Here is a 21,812-nt window from a genome sequence, read left to right as displayed (position 1 = left end):
AAACAGTTCCTCGTGTCCCAGGGAATGGGGGCAAAACCCCATGGAAATAAATGTGAATGCCAGCAGGATGAGGGGTCAGCGACAAGCCCTGGGCAGGCTGTCATTGGACTCTGCAAGGACAACCCTGCTGCTCCTGCAGATCGCCCATGGGGACATCTGGGGACACTTGCCATGCCAGGCCTCCTCCTCGTGGGCGCACATCCATGTCCCTGAGCTGGCACCTTCCCCGCCCCCGCACGGTTAACATTCCAGCCCTGACATAAAAGGTTATTAAAAAACAACCACAGCTCATTACATCCCATAATGTGGCATTTGCATGGGAATGAGCCGGAGTGCTGAGGCCACTTTCTCCGATCTGAGGGAGGAATGTAGAACAGGGAAAACGAAGGGCTGGGACCAGGCCTGGGCTGCAAGACCTCAGCCCCACAGCAAGATGTAGGGCAGGGGTGGAGGTTTACCTCCACATTTACCACCACACAGGGAGAAGAGTGTTGGTTTCACCCCATAACCAGCACAACACGGCCCACAAGGCCCCTGTGTCTCGGACATGCTCCCCTTCAGCAGGCAGAAAGGGCCCACGACAGAGCTGAAACCAAAATGACCAACAGTTCAGGGAAATTAAACACAAAAACGAGTCAGAAGGTGGCAAAGGCAGCAGGACGGTGGAAATTCAGACACTGGCCACAGGGACGGGCAGGCAGCTCCATGCCAGATGCAGGGAGTCACTGTCCCCACCTAACATAGTCCCTGGGGTATTTTATTGGGCTGGGCTCAACTGTGAGGACACTGGGAGGGACACAACCCCAATAGCACATTGCTTTTATATTTTATAGAAAACTGGAAGCAATCGGCCACATCTCAGTTGCACACAGCTTCACCGATAGCCCGTCAAAGCCACAGCTCCCACCCCCAAACCCACCAAAATATGCTTTTGTCTGTGCTAGAGACTCGGCCATGAGGACAGCAGAGAGCTGTAAGGATGGGGAAGGCACCAACCCCTACATCTCCCCTGGGTCTACTTCGGAAAACCCCCCAAGGCCACCAGAGGGGACAGCAGGACACCCTGTCTCCATCAAGCCCTCCTGGCCTGCAAATGCCACTACGCTGGACAGGTGGGCACTCCTGCATATAGGAAGGAGTAAAGGAGTACTGCCTTCCACCCCGAGCACTTCTAATCCCATCTGAAACCTAATTATCACAAAAAAAATTCAACAAAAGAGCTACAAAAACTGCACCAGCCTGGCTTTCCCAGCGAGGGGCAGGAATAGGGCCAGGCTGCATTTCCACACCTAACCTCTTTCCTTTAAGAAGCACGTGAACACTCTTACCGTGGCAGGAAAAGGGGGGGGGGAAGAACAAGAAACATCAAGGACTCATTTGTTATTCTGCCCTTGTGCAATGAAGCCAGCCATTGTTCCCTACCTGGGGTAAAACTGCCTTTCAGAAACCGCCAGTGCTTTTCCCAATGCGCTCTTGAAAAAAAATGTCAAGACCAATGCTGCTGGAGAATCGGTGAACGGCTGGAAAAAATTACAGCTAACAGATTATTCAGAGGGTTTTCACACTTGATCTGTAAACGCTCTTTTATTTAATAAAAATAATCATCCATTATAGCAACTTCTGCTTGTGTTTTCTGTTGGTTTGTTTTACAGTAAAGCACAGTTTGTTTATTTGCTTTCCTCACGTCTTGAGGATTCATCTCTGAAAATGCAAGTGAATGTAAACATTGCTCTCCAGGTCCCAGGATGCAGCCGGGCACCCTCAGAGTTAATTACAAAGCCAAAGAGAGAGCAAAATCAACAGAACACTTCCAAAAGTAAAAAGGTATTGTTTTAAAGTCTCTTCCTTGCACCACAAAATTCCAGAGAAGGCAAATTCATCTGATACAAGAGTCTTAAACTTGGCTTTCTCAAACAATTTCTATGATTTGTCAGCACTTGATAAAGCTATTTTCATAACATTTAAACTCCTGCCAACGCATTTACTGTGACATATCAAGATTTTTTTTTCCTTTCAGCATTCTCCATAAATTTCTTCATGGCACAAAGATGTTACATTTGTTCTGTTCATTTTTTTTCTTTTTAGTTTTTATTTTGTAGCAGAAAAAGCTGAAAGACATGTCAGGAAAGGAGCGTAAAAGCAGTATAACTCTCTCTCCTGCTCCAATCTCACAATATGTACATATTTCTTTAAATAAAAAATAATAATAGACTTATAAAATACAGGGGAAAGCATCAGTAAGTTTGCCATTTCAGGGTTTTGCCCTGTGTAAGGCTGAAAGAGGGATGCTTCAGTATTTCCTAGGAAAGGTGAGTCTGGCAGATTAAAAACTTAACTCTCCTCCGTTAATTCAGAAAGTTGGAACCACCTCTGCAAACAAAGCCCCTCTGCTTCTGCAGGAAACCCAGCAGGATTTAAAACATCAAAAAAAATCAATACAAGATAGCATGATACACAGAGCCCTGATATTTGCTGTGAAATGTTATCTATTTACAGTTGGAGGTGGGGGAAGCATGTTAGTGCCGAACACGTTTCGTCACTGCAGTGTGGTATAGTATCAGGCGAGATTAACTCGCTGGGAGCTTGGCTGGGTCCCAAGCCTCGCATGGCGTGAGAAGGAGCCCACTGCACGGCGAGGAGCCCACCACACAGCCCCCCAAGGACTGCACGGCAAAGCCACCACTCCTCGGCTCTGCTCTAGCTCGTAACGGCTGGGAAGTTCCCAGCTCAGCCGTATCATAGCACGGGCAACACAAAAATTAAATACAATCAGGTATGACAGCAAAAGAAAAAAAATGAAAAAAGGCAGTCTGTCAAGATGTGTGATACTTTAAAAAAAAAAAAAAAAAAAAAGACTGGAAATGTTGGTAACATTGTCAGACTGATGGGTAGGGGAAAAGGCTCTAATTTTTCAGTGGTTTTGAGTTTTTGGAGGGTGGGAAGAGAGGGACTTTTAAGGTATCAAAGATAATTAAAGCATTCACAGTTTCAAAGCTGCTTGCCTTACAAAAATTAAGACATTCAGATTCAGGGATACAATACTGTATTTTACACGGGGGGTAATATTAATTACATACACAATACAACAAAATAAAAAACCGACACCTCTGAGGTGGCATCCTCCCTCTTTGTTGTTCATCTCACGGAGCTGCACGGAGCTTGTCTTTAAAGAGTCAAACTGAGCAGTCATGAAAATATCCACTGAGAGATTCTGGCAAAAGAAAAAAAAAAAAAAAACTAGCAAAGTAAACCAAGCAAGTCAAAAGCCATCCTCCCCTGGAAAGCCGAATGCCACAGCTCGGACTTCCACTTGCCTTCTGCTCCTTGCTGCTGCTGTCTGGAGTGTCGATAGGCTCGTCTCAGGTTTTGAGGGTTTCCTGCACACAGGCTGAAGGAAACCATCCCATGCAAGCACAGCCCAAGAGAGCCATGCCTTACACTCCTACAGAGTCTTGAATGATTAGTCCTGCCCAAACCAGGGGGTCCTTCAAACAATCCTTTTCCTCTCTATCCTGCAGAGGATCCTTTTGAAGGCCCGCCTGAAGTCGTGGTTGAAAATTGTATAGATGACGGGGTTCAAGGAGCTATTGCAGTAACCAAACCAGAAGAAGAACTTGAAGAGGGTGTCGGGCACGGAGCAGCTCTTGCAGACAGCAGTCAGTGTGTAGGTGAAGAAGAAGGGGAACCAGCAGATGACAAAGACACCGATCACCACTGCCAGCACAAAGGTGAAGCGCTTCTCCCGGTTCTGCCTGCCCCTCCACCGGGACCCTTTGGTGGTCCTCTCCTCCTCCACCTTCCTGGGCAAACTGTCCCCAGGCTTAATCTGGCTCAGCTTAGTCTTGGCCTTTCCTCTCGACGGTCTCTCTGACTTCTTGGACTGGTTGTTGTCCTGGTGCTCGGAGGAGGAGGTCTCCTCCATGTCTATGCCGTTGACCTCTCCCTCTTGCCCGTCGCCGCCTCCGGCTGTTTTCTCCCCGTTAAGCTGGGCTGTGGCCGGCAGGTCCTCCTTGTCGGCCAAGCCGTTCTGCTTCTTCTCGGGGCGCTCTGCCCGCTTGTTCGGCGGCACCCTGGTGCGCCTCTTGGCTATCTGATAGATGCGCACGTAGACCAGGATCATGATGAGGCAGGGGGCAAAGAAGGAGCCGATGCTAGAGGAGATGATGTACCACTTCTCATCGTTGATCTTGCACCCTGCGACCCCCTGGTCTGCCTGCTGCCCGCTCTTCTTCTCGATGGAGATGAGTGGCGGGAAGGAGATGACGGCCGAGATGACCCAGACGATGAAGATGATGCACTTGATGCGGCGTGGGGTGCGCTTGAGGTTGTACTCGATGGCTTGCGTGATGGACCAGTAGCGGTCCAGGCTGATGGCACACAAGTGCACGATGGAGGAGGTGCAGAAGAGCACGTCCAAGGCCAGGTAGATCTCACACCACACCTTGCCGAAGTACCAGTACCCCATCACCTCGTTTGCCAGGGAGAAGGGGATGACCAGCGTGGCCACCAGGATGTCGGCCGAGGCTAAGGACACCAGGAAGAGGTTCTGGGGCGCCTTGAGCGCCCGGCTGGTGAAGACGGCGATGATGACCAGGACGTTCCCGAAGACTGTGAAGAGCATGAGCAAGCCCGCCAGGCTGATGAGGGTGACGGTGGTGTGCAGGGGGTACGGCGTGCCCCATCCCGGCCCGGCCCCGCTGTCGTTGAAGCTCCCGTTGGCCGCGGGAGGCGGGTAGCCCTCCTCCTCCCCCAGCTGCCGCTGGTACTCCATGGAGGAGAAGAAGTGGCCCCTCTCCGTGAACGGGCGCTCCCGGTTAAACATCAACCCCGGCTGCGCGGCCGCCCTCGCCCTTCGCCCCCAGCCCCAACTCGGGGGGGCTCCGGGGGGGGGGGCCCCGGGGGGGGGGGGGGGGGCCCCCGCCGTGGGGGCCGCGGTCGGGGCCGGGGCGGCTCGGGGGGCGCCGGGGGGGCGCGGGGGGCCGCGGCTCATGCCGGGCGCTGCAGGCGGAGGGGAAGCGGAGCGGGGCCGGGGCTGCAGCCGGCGGCGGCTGCCGTGCTTCGCCCGCCTGCCGGCCCCTTTATAGCCCCGGATCAGGCCGGGGCTGCCGCGTCAGCCCCACGTGGGGAGGGAGCTGCCCCCGGTGCGCGCACACGGACACGGACACGCCGCGCACACGCGTGCTCCGCCCCCACCCCCCCAGCCCCCCGTGCCCACCCCCATGCGCACCCACCGCCCCCCGACCCTACTGTCACCCCCCCATCCCAAAATTCCCCCCCTCCCGCGGCAGCGCAGCCCCGCTCCGCACCGCTCTCCCCCCATCCTCCCCGCAGCCCACCCCACGGGGGTCGCGCCCCGCTACGGAGCCGCGGCTCTCTCCGTGGGGTGGGGACACGGGGGGGGCTGCTCCAGCCGCCTCCCCACGTGGCTTCGTGCGCCCCCACGGTGGGGGCAGCAGCGACCCGTCCCGCGTGGGGTCCCCGCAGCCGATGTCCCCGCGGGGAGCCCCGGGGGGGCACTGCCGCCGCCCCTCCGTGTGTGCCCCCCGTGCCGTGGGGATGCTCCGGGTGGGGTGGGATGGGGGGGCCGGGGGGGGGGCCGGGCGGCGGCGGGCAGCGCGGGGGGGCAGTGGCACCTGCTGGCCGCATCGCCTCACTGCACGCTTCGGCCCCCGGGGCCGCGGCACCCACGGGAGCTCCCGGCCCAAGGCCGAGCCCCAGCAGCCCCCCCCCCCCGCCTCCGGGGCTTGTCCTCCTGCCCCTTTCCTTCCCAGCTCCCCGCTGTTTCTCCCCAGCCCCATAAGCAGGAGGATGGGAGGGGGCTCCCATCCCCACGCCTGCCCAGGGGCTTTGCCCGGCGGCAGCAGCAGCAATAAGGGACGTTTCTGATCGGAAAGCAGAGGTGACGTACCTGGTGGCCCCAAGGATGCCAGCTCCCCGCACACAGCTCTCCCACCCCTACGGCACACGAGCTCCAGCCTTGACCCTCACGGGCTCCTCGCTCTCATTTTCAGCCGGCTCTAATGATGCTCACGCCGTGCTCCAGAGCCAGGCAGCTGGTAATTAATCGGCGCGCCGGGCGCTCGGGCCAATGAACGGATTTGCTCCGCGAGATGGAGGAAGCCCTGTCAGCTTCGGCCCCACGCCATGCCGGTGTTATAAGCCAGGCCCAGGAGCGGCGATGCCCGGCAGACAGAGCAGGGTGGGAGATGGGGCCCGAGAGAGCAGAGCTTGTAGGGCTGGCACAGGATGGAGAGGTGGGGGAGCATGGGACCCACTGTGCAGCATGCCTGGGAATGTGGCAGTCCATGGGGAGTGACTTAAAACCTGTACACTGAACCCAAAATAACGTGCATGCACCTTTCCACACACATGGAGAGATCTCCATCGGAGTAGCCATGAGCTATAACCACTGACTTCACAGCAAGGGGCAGGTGGCGGCACACGGGGTGCAGGGACTCACCTGGGTATGTGGCAAGGCCAGGGAAGGGGCGAGGAGATGCTGGACGTTGGGGCCATCTTCTGCTTTCTGCTGGCCGCTGGGAGCTGCGTGCTCTGCAGGACATGGAGCGCTGCCTCCAGCAGCAGGGCTTGGTCTCCCTAGGGTGCGGGATCTGCAGGGGGTTCAGATCGCCCCAGCAGAAGCCTGGGGACAGCTGGGAGCATAGCGTACTCATCTAGAGGAAACCCCGCACATCAACACACTTTCCTTGCATCACCACCACAGCCATGTGTGTGACATCCTGGTGACATTATTGATGCCTCCGGAGCCCCGGCAGCACCCAGTGGTGCCTGCAAAACATCTCAGCAATGTCACATCTCCCTTTTATCTCCTCTGCAGGCCATCCCATAGCTCTGCATGGCAGCGCCAGGGCGGATGAGCACCCCCAGGATGCCCCACAGCAGCCTGCAGCTCCTACAGGACGCCGTATTATGAGCTCATCCCGCACTTTATGGTAATTTGTAATAAAGCCTCAGCTCTCAGAGTCCTGGGATTTGCTAAGAACTGTGAATTTGTAGCCTGTGGAAGAGGAGAGAAAAGCTTCAGGGGAAAGAAAAACAAATAGTAAATAAAATTTTTATATCAATCCCCTGGCATTTGCATCCAGATGCTCAGTTTCTGAATGCGAGCTGCTAACAACGCTGGTGTGAGCAGCAAGGTCTCTGCAGCTCAAACCCCCCCAAGTGCCTGATGAGAGGGCCCAGCACACAGCTCATCCTCCTGCCACGCTGGCAGCATCGCTCACCGATCAGGGGATGGGAATAGGGATGGAGTCAGGATGGATTCAGGCCGGTGGGGGACCAGGGGAAAGGGGCAAGCAGTAGCCACGGTGCAGAAACACTTCTGGAAGCAGCTCTGTGCGGGCTGCGGGAGGGAGCTGCGGGTGCTTGCAGCAGAGGTGAGCAGCTGCCTCCGTCGGCTGTGTACGGGGAGACCTGGGCTTCGCTCGCTCGCCCTGATCTCTGTATTTGCATACACATGGCAGGAAGCCCTGGTTGTGGCTCTGGGTTTTGCTTGTGCTGCTGGCTTTGTCTGAATAAATCAAAACAGGGTGTTGTGCAGGGAGGTTTGCTTTAGTAACTGGGCTTTATTGTGGGTAACGCACTGAGAGCCTGTGGCCTGGGATGCTCCTTGGACTAACAACCAAATAGCCCCTCCTAACACCTTCCAGGGGGGAGAGCTTTCCCCCGTGACAAGCAAACTGCACCCAAGCTACACCAAAAAAAAAAAAAAGAAAAGAAAAAAAGAAAGAAAAAAAAAATATCAGAGAAGAGGCAAAGACCTTCAGGAGGCAAACCTGGCGTGGTTGGGTACATCACAGTGCTGCTGCCCTGTAATACCAACGTCAGCAAACGCACCATCCATTTCCAGGGAGGCAGTGCAAGTGCTGTGATTCATCATCTTCTTCTTTAAATAATAATAATAATAATAAATACTTAAAAAAAAAATCATCAGAACCGTGTCTGGTCTGGCCGCCCACCCGTCTGTCCCCACCAGCTGCTCTGGGAACCCAAGCACTTGGCCCTGTGCATGTGTTCAAACTCACAAACCTCCCCTTCCCCATCCACCACTGCACTGCAGCTGTAGATTTTGCTCTTTTCCTTGACCTGACAGTGATGCCTTCCCCAGAAGCTGTGTTTTTTAACGGAGTTTGTCTGGACTCAGCTGCTGGATGTACTTTCCCGCATTATTTGAATAAACCATTGTGGAAGGGATGGCAGCGACGGCGTCCGGCGCTCGCACCTAATCCCCCGGCGAGCAGAGGGACGGTGCCGTGGTGTCGGGTGTTGGGCAGGGAGGAGAGGAGCACGCTGAATATTACCGATCATAGCAGATCTTCCCTGCCCCATGTCTGGCCCAAACCAGTGCAAGACAGATCCTCTGTGACCACCTGCTCCCTCAGCATTTTTTTCACAAACAGCCTTAAAACCCTGCTCGCGTTTCCTCATCAGCTGCACCGGGGTGGCCTGCCCTGTTTGGCAGGACTGTAACTGCCAGGTTTGATTGCACAGCCCTAAATCAACAGCCAAGAGAAGCATTTCCGTGCTCACAGCGCGGGGTGAGGCTGAGCGCAGGCACGGCGCTCACATGAGCCTCCCCCAGGTACCATTTCCCCTCTGTGCCGTGGTGGCCCCCGTGCCGCTAAAGGCTCACCTCAGGAGCAGGATGCACACCTCTCGGGCACCTCATGCCAGGGGTGGAGAGAGAAACAACAGTGCATGTTGTCTCTGTGGCACCTGTGGGTATGGATACACACGTCTGCGCTGAGCACAGGTTTTCACTGGGGCCAGCCCCGTCCCTCCCCAGGCCTCCCCCCTGCCTGCCCACGGGATGCATCAGCTGAAATGGGCACAGAGGGGATGAAGCACGAACCCAACAGACCACAAGCAGCTCCCGTAAGACCCCATACTGGGCAGCTTCCCCAGCCGGCACTGACCCACGGCCAAGGGCCCGTCTGCGGCATGGCACCCACACCAGCGTTGCCCTTCCGAGGGCAGGCAGGCCGGGGCGGGCGGAGAGGTGCCAGGAGGGAGGCAGGGTGCCGCTGCCTTTCCTTGTAACCTCCCCTGAATGAAAACAACCCAGGTTCTTGCAGCTCAGCAAGTTACCTTTCATCAGCAGAGCCGGCCCGTGTTTAAAGCAAAATTGAGGCTGCCTGGCTTTAAAGCGTTTAATTTCACAACTGGGAGAGGCTAACGTCCAATTAGTCAGCTGGGAAGCCGTAACTTGCTCGTTCAAGCCGCACACCCCAGGGCCCGGCTGCGTCCCTGCCCTTGCCCTCCCTGTTCTTCGCCATCAGTCTGAGGCCCTGACAGTGACGCTGCCTTGGGGCCAGGGCCGCAGTCAGCATGATTCCCTCCTTCAGAGGGCCCCAGGTGAGCCGTGCCCTCACGTGCAGCCCCAAAAGCTGCCAGCAATGCGAGTGACCGGGCACAGAGAGGGCCCAGCAGGCGGCAGGCAAGGCAGGGGCCTGCAGTGCCCAGCCGGCAAGGTGTGGGTCTCACAGCAGGCGCAGGTCACCGTGAAGGGGGTCTGGGCCATCGCCCCTCCTCATGAAACAAGCAAGCTCCCACAGCAAGCTCTCAGAGGTGGCTTTCCACACACGCCGGCATCAGGCAGGCTTGCTCTGTGTTTAACCCAGCTCGGCCTGTCTGAGTGAATCTGGAGTTAGAGATCAAAGGGCTTGGCATGGCAGCAGCAGTGCTCCGAGGCCGAGCCGCATAAAGCATCCAGAGGATAATTGCCTGAAATTGCCAGGTTCCCAGAAAGCAAAGCACACTGGCATGATTCCACGAGGAGGGAGGCCGCTGGGGAGCACAGCAAGACTTTAGGTGTTCTCACTTATTACTTACTTCACCATCTAGTGGCTAAAGCAAATAACGCTGAGAAATCATCCAGAAGCCGCAGCCTCTCTGTGTGCCAGCTCCTCCCCGGTGTCCCGACAGGTGCCTGAGGACACGTCCCAGCACCAGGACACGGCCCAGCACCAGGACACGGCCCAGCAGCCCTCCCTGGGCTCCCACTCTCCCACAGCAGCAACAACAGACAGGGAGGAGGATGTCAGAGGGCACTACCCGGAGCTGCTCAAGTCTCCCCGTACGAAACCACAGTGGCTGACATTTAGGCTGACCACCACCCGAGGGCCCTCTGTCCTGCTGCTGTGTCCCCAGAGACCCCCTCTTATCCCCAGCAGCAGCCCTGACCTCCACACGGCGCCCACCTGGCCTCAGCAGCCACAAGGGCAGCCCATGGGCCTGGTGCCAGCAAGGCCACGGGCAATCCTCCCCTTGAGGAAAGCTTGTGCCTTGCTGGCAGCTGCCCCTGGTCCAACACCTTCCTTCCTGCTGGAGTGTCGGGCACCAGGCGAGGGGCAGGCAGGCAGAAGCATCCGACGGCCACGCCGGGGCGGCTGCTTCTCTCCAGCGCTGGGGCTCCCGTCCTGGCACCGGTTTGCAGATGCTGCCTGTACGTGCCGCTGAGGGAAATCCATCATCGTGACTGCGGCCGTCCCCTCCTTATACAATTAACTCTGTACGGATTACAAGGTACTTTTTTTTTTTTTTTTTTTTTTTTTTTCCTGAGAGGCTCAAATTAAGTTTAAACACCAGCTTCTGATTTATTTGCTTATTCAGCACTATCACCTGCTTTTCAGCAACGCACAATAGGTCTCTCCCCAGGAACCATTTATCCTATCTGGGAATACTACACCGAGGGCGGTGCTGTGTAACCAGGGTAAGGCACTTAGAGGAGGCAGGCTGACACGCTGGGTGCTGAGAGCAGAGCCATAACGCATCTCCGCCTGTGCTTCTCGATTCTGGTTTTCCTTTTCCCTTGAAACACCACAGGTAGCAAGGGAAATATTCACTGGACAGAACTCACAAGCAAAATAATCCATGCCTTGCTCTGAAGCACCACAAAAAAACAAGCACATAATGGCAAGCACAAACCTCTGCTGCTACAAACAAACTCTCTTCCCTTTTTCCTGGGAAGTAATTTCCAGCCCCACACAGGGCAGAACCAGCAAATTCCCCCGCCAGGCCCTCGGCACTGGGACAAAGCCTGCAGCAGGTCGGTGCTCCCAGCAGCGCTGGTGCCATCGCCACCATCACCTCTGCCCCTTGGGGAGCAAGCGATGGGCACCGCAGCCGGGAAGAGGGAAAGGAGCAATCTCCTCTGACAGCCCCGCTGTTCAGCCCGTCAGTGTGAGTTAAACGAAGGGCAGGATGGACAGAGAAGGCAGCCGTGATAGGAAATGCCCGAGCTCCCCCACGGATGGGGAGCGCTGAACCCTCCCTGAACTCTGCTTTCCACTTGTGGAGTCCAAGCAATTTGCTGGGTCACAGCCGCAAAGAAGTGGAAATTGCCAGGCGGCACCCAAGCGTTACGGGAGGCGCAGTCCCAAATGCAATCAGATGCACTGACAGGAAAGCAGTGTAACTGAAATCAGGACTCAGCAACACCCTTTCATTTCAGCCAGGCTAGAAATAGCCCCCAGATCCTCAGAAGGACAGCACATCACGGATTTCATCTGGCTATAACCGACAGCCCTGCGAAGCTGTTCTGGGGACACGTTGGCCACCCAGCAACCATCATGGGGCTCTCCACCCAGCCCAGAACTGGGCTCGGGGCCACTCAGGAGGGCTCCTGGGTCTCTGGGCACCAGGGCAGCCCAGTCCTCTGGAGCTGAAAACCACTGTTCCCCCACCGCAACCCACTCTTAATTGTCCTTAAGCTGAGCAAGAGACAGCAGTGGCGAGGAGCAGTCAGGGTAGCTTTAACACTTTCCATCTTTCTTAACATTTTTTTTAAGAAAATCTCTTCATTTATTTACATTTCTGGGGAACTAAATACCTGTACAAAATGAAAATATCATTTTCTCATTAATATTTCACAAATGATTTAATTGTGGGAGGGTGTGGGTTTTCCCCGGCAGAAGCAATGAGTATTACTAAGTGTTACACATATTTCAGAGCCCTTTCAGGGCCGCTTAGCGCTCTGTGTCACTTCAGGAACTAAGACATTCATCCTTGTTCCTGACAGGTTTGGAGCAAAGATCAGCCACAGAATTACTTAATCAAAATTCATTCCTCTCCAAGCCTCGGCACACACCCCAGGCCAAGCCATTTATCCAGCGAGTGCTCAGACATCAAAACCTTCACAGGGACTCAGGTTCGCTCCGGGACACCGTGTAAAAACCCAGCTGCACTCCATAAATCACGTGTACAAGGAGCTAGCAGAAAAGTAAACCAACGCACGGCTGAGCCAGATGCAGCAAATCCATCTTTTATTTCCCTCCCTCCCAGCCACCTGTTCCCAAATCCTCTTTTCCTCCTGGTATCTCCATTCAGCAACAGCTCTAGAGAACAGGGCGCCGTGACGGTACGAAGCAGGTTCAGATGAGGATTGGGAAGCACCAGCAGGTATATGGATCAGAAGCCACTAGGTACCAACTCTCTCTCCCTGCCCTTCTCCACTTACTTCCACTCAGCACAGCATGGAAAGCACTGGGCCAAGACACCAGGCTTGCTGCAACAAGTGGGAAACGTGGAGTAGGAGCGATGGGAGGTGAGAGTACAAGAGGACGAGACCAGAAGTGACACTGAAGAAGCTGGTAAGGAAAAAACAAGCGCTGCTGGAAAAGCCGCCCCTTTTCACAGATGATTCTGCTGCTTCCAAACGCGGTTCTGTTTCAGTGCAACCCCAACCTCCCCCAGATTCCAAAACCTTCCTCACAACTGGTAGTGGCCTGGCTCCAGCCCACCCACCTGGTGGAGCCACGGACCCAAGGACCCTGCCTGGGCTCTGCTCTGCTGGGCCGGCCCCAGGGCCTCCAGCTGCATCCCGCAGCTCCGCCACGGGCACCACTTTGCTCAACTTTCTTTTAGGGAACTTCCTCCAGTGCCTCTCATCCCATCCAGGTGTTTTAAGATTTTTTAAAAGAATTTCTATAAAAAATGCACTTCTAGTAAAAACTATGCAGATGAAGTTTGGCAATCCCTTGAGGCCACACAACTGTAACACCACGGGACAAGAAGCAGCAACGACCTCAAGTGAAGCCACTACCAAGCTACAGCAAATTAAGGATTCATTGTCAGTTTTAACAAAGAAATACTTTACCAACAGGAAAAAAAAAAAAAAAAAAAAAATGGTGTTGTGGAAAGAGCTTTTAAAAGGGAACATTTTTTTCTTTCCCTTTTAAAAGGGAACAAGTGTGCAATTTTGTAGATAGCATCTCACTCAGAGCAGTGGGGTAGATTGATCTCTAAAGACTCTTAAAAGGTTTTGCAGTGGAAAAATAGTTGCAAGGCACAGTCAGACAATTAACCGTGCAGCCCAGGCTGCCAGCTGCTCACTCGAATGCTCCAGATGGCTCCTCCTCTAAAACATCATCATTTGATCTTGGTAATCAAATTATCTCCCACTCTTACAAGCCTAAGTGAGGCAGGGCTTGTATGAAGAGATGATGTCTTTTATTTGACTGATGGCTTGCAAAACCAAAACAAATTAGCTTTCAAGGCACTCTGTCTCTTCTAATTGTATCCAAGCTAACCATCTCCAGCTCTTTAACACCTTTTTTTCTGGCATAGGCTGCTCTTGCCACCACCTCCAACTCAAAGCACTAGCTATAATCTGTAACGCTGCCTCAGGTCCGGGTTTCCTACGGTATTTGCACACCACGCACCTCAACATGCACTATGCGAGTGAGGACCTGCCTCTGGACAGCAGTGTTGGGAGACTCGGGGTTCAGAAGCGCGTTAGGCTGGGTTAACTACACCAAAACACGACCCATTTGTCTCACCAGGTACCCAAAACACTGCCTGTACATTTTCGAGGCCTTAATACAGACTTTAGGACACAGGGTGCCGGGAACAGACACGCTCTTCACTTCTCACTCAGATGCAGCCCTCTTCCGAGGCCAGGCTCATCTGGGGATGTTCGTTTAAAGCATCTGAACAGAAAGTGCTCATGGCTGGCAGGGCCCCCTTGGGAGAATCAAACCCAACCAAGGCAGCGTTGACCTGCAACTAAAAAAAAAAGAAACAATAACACTAGAAATTTCCCAGTATTTTCAGAAAATGTGACACTTGGACTGTTTAAAAAGGCCAGCTGAAGTCCTGTCTTCTAAAGCCATGCACTCCTGCTAGCATGATTATTTAAATCAGCACACTCACGTAAAGTTTAACCGCAAATTTGTCTGTCAAATCTAGTTGCAAGAGACACTGAAAGTCAGTGTTATGGCTAATCAGAGGAAACAATTTGTTATTGCAGCGGGTGGTTTGCCTCTGAAATCTAAATCCCAATCTGATCGGTCTGTAGTAAAATTATTCTCCACTGAAATTTAGCACTAAACTTCATCCCCAGTCAGCTTCAGTTTTTCATGACAACTGTAGCTTTATTTCACAAACTAGAAGGCAAAGAACAAAATAGCCTGCTGAAGGCCTTGAATTAGGGAAGAAAAAAATAAAAATAATTAAAAAAAGTAACTGTCCGAGCTGGGCTAGAAAACTACAGAGAAAGGCAACAAGAATTACCCCAGAATGCAAGAGGTTTTGTTTGAAGATAATAAAAAAAAAAGAAGCCAGAGCTCTATGGCTCGAGGAACAAAAAAAAACCCTCCCCTTTATGAAAAACCCTCAAGAATAGTAAAAAGCAGATGAACAGGAAAGAGATTCTTGATAAATATCTCAGAATACAAGAACTGGGAGTCACCAAATGAAATAAGGTGGTGTGGTTTGAAACAAACAGAAGGAAGTCCTTTTTCACCCAGCACATAATCATATTGCAGAATTATTAGACACAGGATGTTGCGGAGGCCAGAAATACAAATAGATTTAGGAGGAAAAAAAAAAAAAAAAAAAGAAAAAAGAAAAAGAGCACTTCTGTGAATTTACCAAATTTATCAAGGGCTACTCAATGCCATGATGCTTCCCGCATGGCGAGCCCTTCAGACTCGGCTGGTGAGCTCCGGGGCAGGGTGCCAGAGGAGCTGCAGTCCCTGCTGCTGTCCTTACACGTCTGCTACTCAGCACCACGAGATGGGGAAGGTTTGTACGTGGCCAGCACCACGGCAGGGCACAGCTGCTCTCACAGCACAGCTGGCAAATCCCTCAGAGTCACTGTGTTCAGGTCGCTAGGTCACCAAACCTACAGGGATGTCCTCAGCTCAAAGACAGACCACGGGGCAGTTTGATCGCATCCATGCTACACCAGCAAGTGCTTCAGTGCCCTCCTCGACACCAGACCTGAACTGCTGCGGCCTCTGTATTAGGTTTGAAAGGATATCAGCATGTTTTTGTTTGTAGGACGATGCAAGCCGTGACCTTCTTGATAGAGCATCTATCCTAGGGAGCTTCATAGAGCTAAAGGACAGCACTTCAGAGCAGTCAGGTCAGCTTGGAAATACTGCCTTGTACTACACCAGAAGTTAAATGCAGGTGACTTTCTGGCAGGCAGCACAGCTCTAAACCTATTTCAAGTTTGTTGTTGTTGCTGAAATGCATTTTGCACTAAAATCCAAGACTTACTTTCCTTTTCAAAGTTTTTGTTGTTGTTGTTTTACTTTATGCCTTACTGTACTACAAAAAAAAATGAAAGCAAAAGATTTTACCAACATTTGCTTTATAAAGGTGTGCAATTTACACGTCTCTTTTGAGTAGTTACTGTCAAGCAACTCTGAAGTTTCCTGGAATTGCTATACATGAAAAATCTGTATTTTACTTGAAAAAAAAACATCTTTTCAAGAGTGACAAGTATATAACAAGAAGGCAGTTCTTGATAATTTGGGGTACTGCAAAAGTATGACTTACATCCAGCTCGTGTTGGACTATAAATACTAGAAAACTTTCAAAAGACTCAGTGGCAGCTCATTTACAAATATACTATTTATAACGAATGCATTGATACAGAATGACTCTTATAAAAAAAGCAAGGCAATCTTTTATATAGACATAACAATCAACATTACAATAATTCAGATTAAAAGTACATTTTTGTAGACTGTTTACACTCTTGTTTAGCTTGTAACCACAAAATTAGCGTGGTCTGGTATTTTTCCACAGCAAAAGTCCTGTGCAGTCCTGGTTAAGACCTAAACATCAGAATAATAAACATAATTTTCTGATCTCTGCCAGCATAAAAACAAAAACCACTTGCAGATATTATCGTTTGTTTGTAATTGTCCTTACTGTGCCTTGAAGTTCGTGTTGGGCAAATTACTGCCAACTGCAGATCTAATTAGAAGCTATTCTGGCGTGCTAATTTGATACAACTGAGGTGTGATACTGACTATATGAAAATTCTTTGTTGTATCCAGGTATGAAGACTCCCCAGCTACGAGTTTGCACTGATTCAGAAGTTTAAATTAAAAAAAAAAAAAAAAAAAAAAAAAAAACCTCTGATGAAGTTTTCTAATATTTAAATAAAAAGTACTTTCCCAACTCCCAAGATTGGAGATGTTTGAATTTCAGGTGACACAACGGGTTTAAGTGCTAACCAGCCAGCCAGTCCGAGTACTACTTTACTAAATCATGTACAAACACGACCTTCAAGAAGTCTGAACATGCACTCACACAACATTAGCAAAAGATGGACAAAACTGCAGAGAAAACCTAAAATCCCGAAGAGGCACTGAAGCAAATATTCTACAGCACGAATCTCTTTCTAAAAAGCGGGCATGAATTTAGAAGTGTCCAATAACATCTGACAAACTACAAAGTGCCAACCACGTAACTTTGTGACCCCAGCTTTACATGCAGCACTTCCACTGCATTTTTACTAGACAAATTTGTTTAGGAAATTAAATATGGGACCGCCAGGGACATAACTTAATAATTACCAACTTTCTATTTAGTAAATTTAAATGCAATATGTGACCAAAACGAGTCACAATGGCATTTAAGCCTTCTTTTCTTTATTTAATAAATCCCTTATCTGCTTTAGACCTTATCAAAGTTCCATAATACAGTTTGGTCTACCGTACGGTAACTCAGCTTCTGTGAAGTCAAGGCGTGGTTCAGGACAGTGTCTTTACAGACCACCTGTATATGCACTTTTTCTTTTATGTACATAGGCAGACATACAAATTGACATTTTGTCCATGGGCAAGCAATAAAGGTCTTGATATTCACCCGAGTAAAGATTGTCACACTTCTCAATAACCCTTGTAAATTATTTTGAAGATAACAGTAGGGCAAGGAAGATTTAGGATATTTAATGTATCTGGGAATCACCTGTTTCCCATCCTTATTTGGGAGGAGCCCTGAAGAGTTCATTTCACCACCACGTCTATGCTTCCATACACACACAGATACACATATATGTATGTACGCATACATACACTTGTCAGGATGAAGTTATTTCCATTCATACTTTAATGGACTAGGCCCAAGAAAATACTTAAACATGTATGAACCAGCATGTGTCCAACTGAATGTCATCGGGCATTAAATACAATTTAGAAACTGCACCAGTTAACAGTCCAGCATCCTGACAAATGTAGAAGTCTTATGTCAGGATATAAGACTGTTCTGAATGGTCACAACAGCTGGATTTATATGGATCTGCGAATAGATCTGGATATAAATCCCCGTATGTGCATATAGAGATCTATATGCACATACTCCCAAGCCATGACACACATCTAACATGTAAACTTTAGGCTAGTTTTAAGAGTTTCATTTTTTTTCTGACTAAATTTCTCTTGTACCAGAACTTCTCTCACACTGCTTTTATTCAAATCCCTCCTGAGACACTGAAAAAATGAGCACTCACCTCAGAATGTATAAAATTAAACTTCTAAAACAGGGATCGGGATTATCTGGCACTGCAACAACCATACTAGTACAAAGATAGCTTGAAAAAATATCCTGTTTTTAATATAGCAATGAATTAAAACATAGCTTTATTTATTCCTATAAGTGTAATGAAAAGAATACTACGTTTTTAAGCGAGTGTAACGAGCACTATTTTGGTAGCCAACTTCTCCACAAGAACGTATGTGAGAGAGGGTCAGCTCCAACCATACAGTCATTAACCGTGTACCTTAACAAGGTGAATAATCAACATATTTACAACCTAAACAAATTAAATCCCGTCAGCTCTTATAAAAATGGGATTGAGAAGCAGACAGGGAATGAGACCAAGATGCTTTAAAACACAAGGGGTCGCCACTTTTGTTTTAAGGAACCGTATTTCTCAAACCAGTTTCCCCTAGTGACCTGAGGGCACAAATACGGGTTTAGCAGTATATCCAGAAATTAGATTACAGTCTTAAAAATATGCACTTCAGCATCTTCATATTTTAACACCTTAATGCTGAGAAAGATTAACTTCAGGCAGAACTGTAAGAAAACAGCCTTTTATAAACTAAAGTCTAAACTGAAAAGCTACAGTAGATGTAAAAAAAAAAAAAAAAAAAGGAGGGGGCATGGGGGGCAGAGAGAGAACGTGTGAGAAAGAAAAAAATTACTTAGTAAAATCCAGTGACATCTACAACAGTTTTACAGCATGTTTAAGCCTTCTAAGGTTTTATATCTCCACCTGCCTTCCATTTAAAACTTACTCCTTGTTAATGAAAAGATGTAAGACAAAACAGAATGCAATGCCAAAAAAAAAAACAATAGATCAAGGCAATATACATAAGTAAGCATGCCTGAAAGCCAGAAATAATATTTCCCAAGCTTCTGCATGTGAAATAGATTTCTCATGGCATCAGCTGATTTCATTTTGTTCAAAAGATACAGTCCTCTAAGCCACGCTACCCCAGCAGCAACTCCAATGATTACAGACTGGACAGCTCTTCAGTAAACGTGGAATGCAACCGCCTCAAGCTCCTGCCCTCCTGGAAAAGGACAACTGGCCCTGCAAGTGCAGCAATAGTGTGTATTTCCCTGAAGCATCTTCTTCTGCCTTTTGAGCAACCAAGGAAGTCGTGATAAAACTGAATGTCCACTACTTACAGTGTTTCTCTTGAGCTATCAAAATCTATGCACAAATGAAAAAGGTGCCTCTTTTTTAATAGATCAGTTTAATACTGAAACAGATAGGATGAAGTTAAAAAAGAATAATCAAGATACTGAACTGAATATTTTGAAGCAAGTGCCCCAGCTGTGGGGAAAAGTGCATTTAGTTCAGCAGCAAAACAGCACAGTGTGAAGATATTGTGCTTGGACACAGAAGTTCCGTAATGGAAGGAGGTACAAGGCAAGTCAAGATATAAAACCATAGTACATTGTTAACCAACCTTAAAACTTACATATATTGCAGTGTTTAAAAGTAAGACACATTCATTTATTGTACAAGGACTAGAAGGAATCCTTAAAATTGCCTGTTGTAGTTTATGACTCAACATTGTAATAAAAATGTACATATATATTATTTCCTTGCCACTTAACTGTTCTGTTAGACCTCATGGAATCGTTACTTCACAACATGAAAACCGCTCTTCACTGAGGATACTCCATGATTTTACCAGTCTGAAAAGGTTTACTTGTGCTAGAAAAGACCAACTGCAAAAGGCTCAGTTCAGATATGTTATGCCTGCAACTGATAACTCAGGGAAGCAAGACTTAGAATTCAAGCTTTTTTTTTCTTTTCTTTTTGTTTTGACTGCATCCTTTTCACCTGCCAGTTGTTCTGATGAGAATATGTCTTTAGTATACAAACCAGTTGATAAAAATTCATCAGCAGAGGCATATAAATTCTAGATATGATTGATTAAAACAGAGCAAATCAAAATAAAACAAAATCCAGTGATTTACTCTGACTGTAAACAATATAAAAACACCATTTGCTTCAAATCTCAAAATAAGTTAAAAGAAAATCCCAACCTCAGGACACATGACCCTTTCAGGCTTTGACACAAAAAAGAGGGAGTAAAACAGAAGAGTTCATTATATAAAGGTTACATGTTTCTCTTAACTGAAAGCAAATCTAAGCAAAACTATTTTTGTCCCTTAAATTTGAGTTCATTGGCAATTGCTTTAAATGAAATGGCATTTCCAGATTACTCAGACATCCATCCATCAAATTCAGCAAAGAAAACTTAGACAAGCATTTTTACAGAATAAAAAAAATCTAAATGGCTATGATTCCTCTATTAGCAGAAACACATAATGCAGTCTTAAATTCGCCTTTTTATATTATTTATATATTTATATATATATAATATAATATAAACCACATATATTATATTATATATACATATGCAGACAATTACAACATTAATGCAGTTTGTATTTTGTACAGTGTATTGGACAATCCGATTAGCATCAGACCATGGCACGGTATGGTCCCTGCATTTTTAGGAACTGAATGATGAAGGAGGGTCCTCCTGCAACAATCTGAGGTGGAAGGTGGCTGAGCGGGCAGTTCTCAATACTCATTATTGACAGTTTGCTGCAAAGAGCCAGCTCAAAGGGAAGGCTGTGCAGATTGGGGTTGTCATTCAAATACAGTTCTTCCAGATTCTCCAGTGTACCTGGTTAAAATAAAATAATACAAAGTGGTATGGTTTGGTTCACGCAGTTTTTAACTGTTAGACAGGAGCTCTAAGCCCACTTGGAGACTCTTCACAATATAAAATCTAGAGTTAATTACTCATCTGAACTCCTAAACTGCAAGTTTTCTTTTCACCATTATCTAAACCAGAGCCATACCTACATTAGTTTTCCCATGAAAATAGCGATTACATCTCCCTCAGAGAGCAACTGAGAATACACAGAATAAAAGAACTGATAGAGATTTTACCTTAACTGTTCAGCTTAGCACTTTGAAACTGTAGTCAACATTAAATAGCTCAAATTAGAAGGGCCTAGAAACTACTCATCCCACATGGTATCTATTATCTCTAATAAAATATCTATACCCTACCTTTTACATAATTACAACCTATTTATTACAGACCTGAAACTGTAACTGCAGTGTGACACAGGAATATATATCTTTGAATTACACCCCAAACATACAAGTCCTCCTTACAACACGCCCCACCTTCCCATCTTTCACGCCATACACATCTTCTATAATCTAAGAAACTATTTCATTTCCCTTGAGAGAAAGGGTAGCAGCCAGGGCAGGATGTCTCAAGTAAACAGAAAGAATAATTCTACTTCTCCCCTACTTTCTGTAGATCTCTTTGCTTACTTTTCTTATCTACTCAAGGTGAAATACAGCATGATGCTTTACAAATGGAAGCGTGTGCAGAGGAACTATCAGCAGAAACATTTGCTTCATCTGTCTACACCTTACGCAAGGCACAAGGTTTTTGTCAACACCATGGAATTAGGACTTGTGTATTTTCTAACACTGACCTCTTTCCAAGAAAAAGAATAGTTTTATAAGGTGATCGATAGCATGCAGCTTGTGGAAGAATTTGAGGATAAATGGCATCTCACCACTCCAAGTTAGCATGCATTTGGCAGCTCTCTGCAGAACAACTCAAAAAAGCTAGTTCATTCCACTACAGCTTGCTGAGGCGAGATAAGTATCATACACTTATAGTGCTTTTTCAGTGGCACATCTTTCACATCAGGTTGTGTATATCTGGAAGTTTCACAAGAATTTTGTGGCTCTACTTGTGAGCACAGTAGATGCCTATCTTCTGTGTCAGTAACTGCTTTTGCTCAGCCACACTGCATAAAACAAACAAAAAAAGAGGTCTTACCAATTTCCTCAGGAAGGTGTGTGAGAAGATTCTCTCCAAGCCCAAGGTGCGTTAGATTGGTAAGGTGACCAATACCTCTTGGAAGGGTGGTCAACTGATTATTAGTCAGAACCAATTTCTAAGGAAAAAATACATTTTTAAAAGTTAACT

At 48.5% G+C, this 21,812-nt stretch overlaps 2 protein-coding genes across 2 annotated transcripts in view; both read right to left on the bottom strand.

Annotated features, from left to right (window-relative positions):
- Positions 1-1,556: 1,556 nt before the first annotated feature.
- ADRA2A (adrenoceptor alpha 2A) lies at positions 1,557-5,192 on the bottom strand. Its single transcript, XM_035330472.1, has one exon. The coding sequence runs from the start codon at positions 4,988-4,990 to the stop codon at positions 3,488-3,490; it is 1,503 nt and encodes a 500-aa protein (XP_035186363.1). The 5' UTR covers positions 4,991-5,192; the 3' UTR covers positions 1,557-3,487.
- A 10,727-nt stretch (positions 5,193-15,919) lies between these two features.
- Positions 15,920-21,812, bottom strand: part of SHOC2 (SHOC2 leucine rich repeat scaffold protein) — a 66,070-nt gene continuing 60,177 nt past the window's right edge. Inside the window, exons 8-9 of the mRNA XM_035329818.1 lie at positions 21,663-21,780; positions 15,920-20,477 (exon numbers count right to left, since the gene is read on the bottom strand). Coding sequence (XP_035185709.1) covers positions 20,269-20,477; positions 21,663-21,780 — 327 coding nt within the window. The 3' untranslated portion in view covers positions 15,920-20,268. The remainder of the gene's footprint in view (positions 20,478-21,662; positions 21,781-21,812) is intronic.

Source organism: Oxyura jamaicensis, chromosome 6, assembly GCF_011077185.1.
Source record: "Oxyura jamaicensis isolate SHBP4307 breed ruddy duck chromosome 6, BPBGC_Ojam_1.0, whole genome shotgun sequence".
Taxonomy (NCBI): Eukaryota; Metazoa; Chordata; class Aves; order Anseriformes; family Anatidae; genus Oxyura; species Oxyura jamaicensis.
This window is presented reverse-complemented; position numbering and strand designations above follow the sequence as displayed.

Bases quoted from the DNA above. Each gene is read 5' to 3' on its own strand.
- ADRA2A (XM_035330472.1), bottom strand. From the start codon at position 4,990: ATGAGCCGCGGCCCCCCGCGCCCCCCCGGCGCCCCCCGAGCCGCCCCG.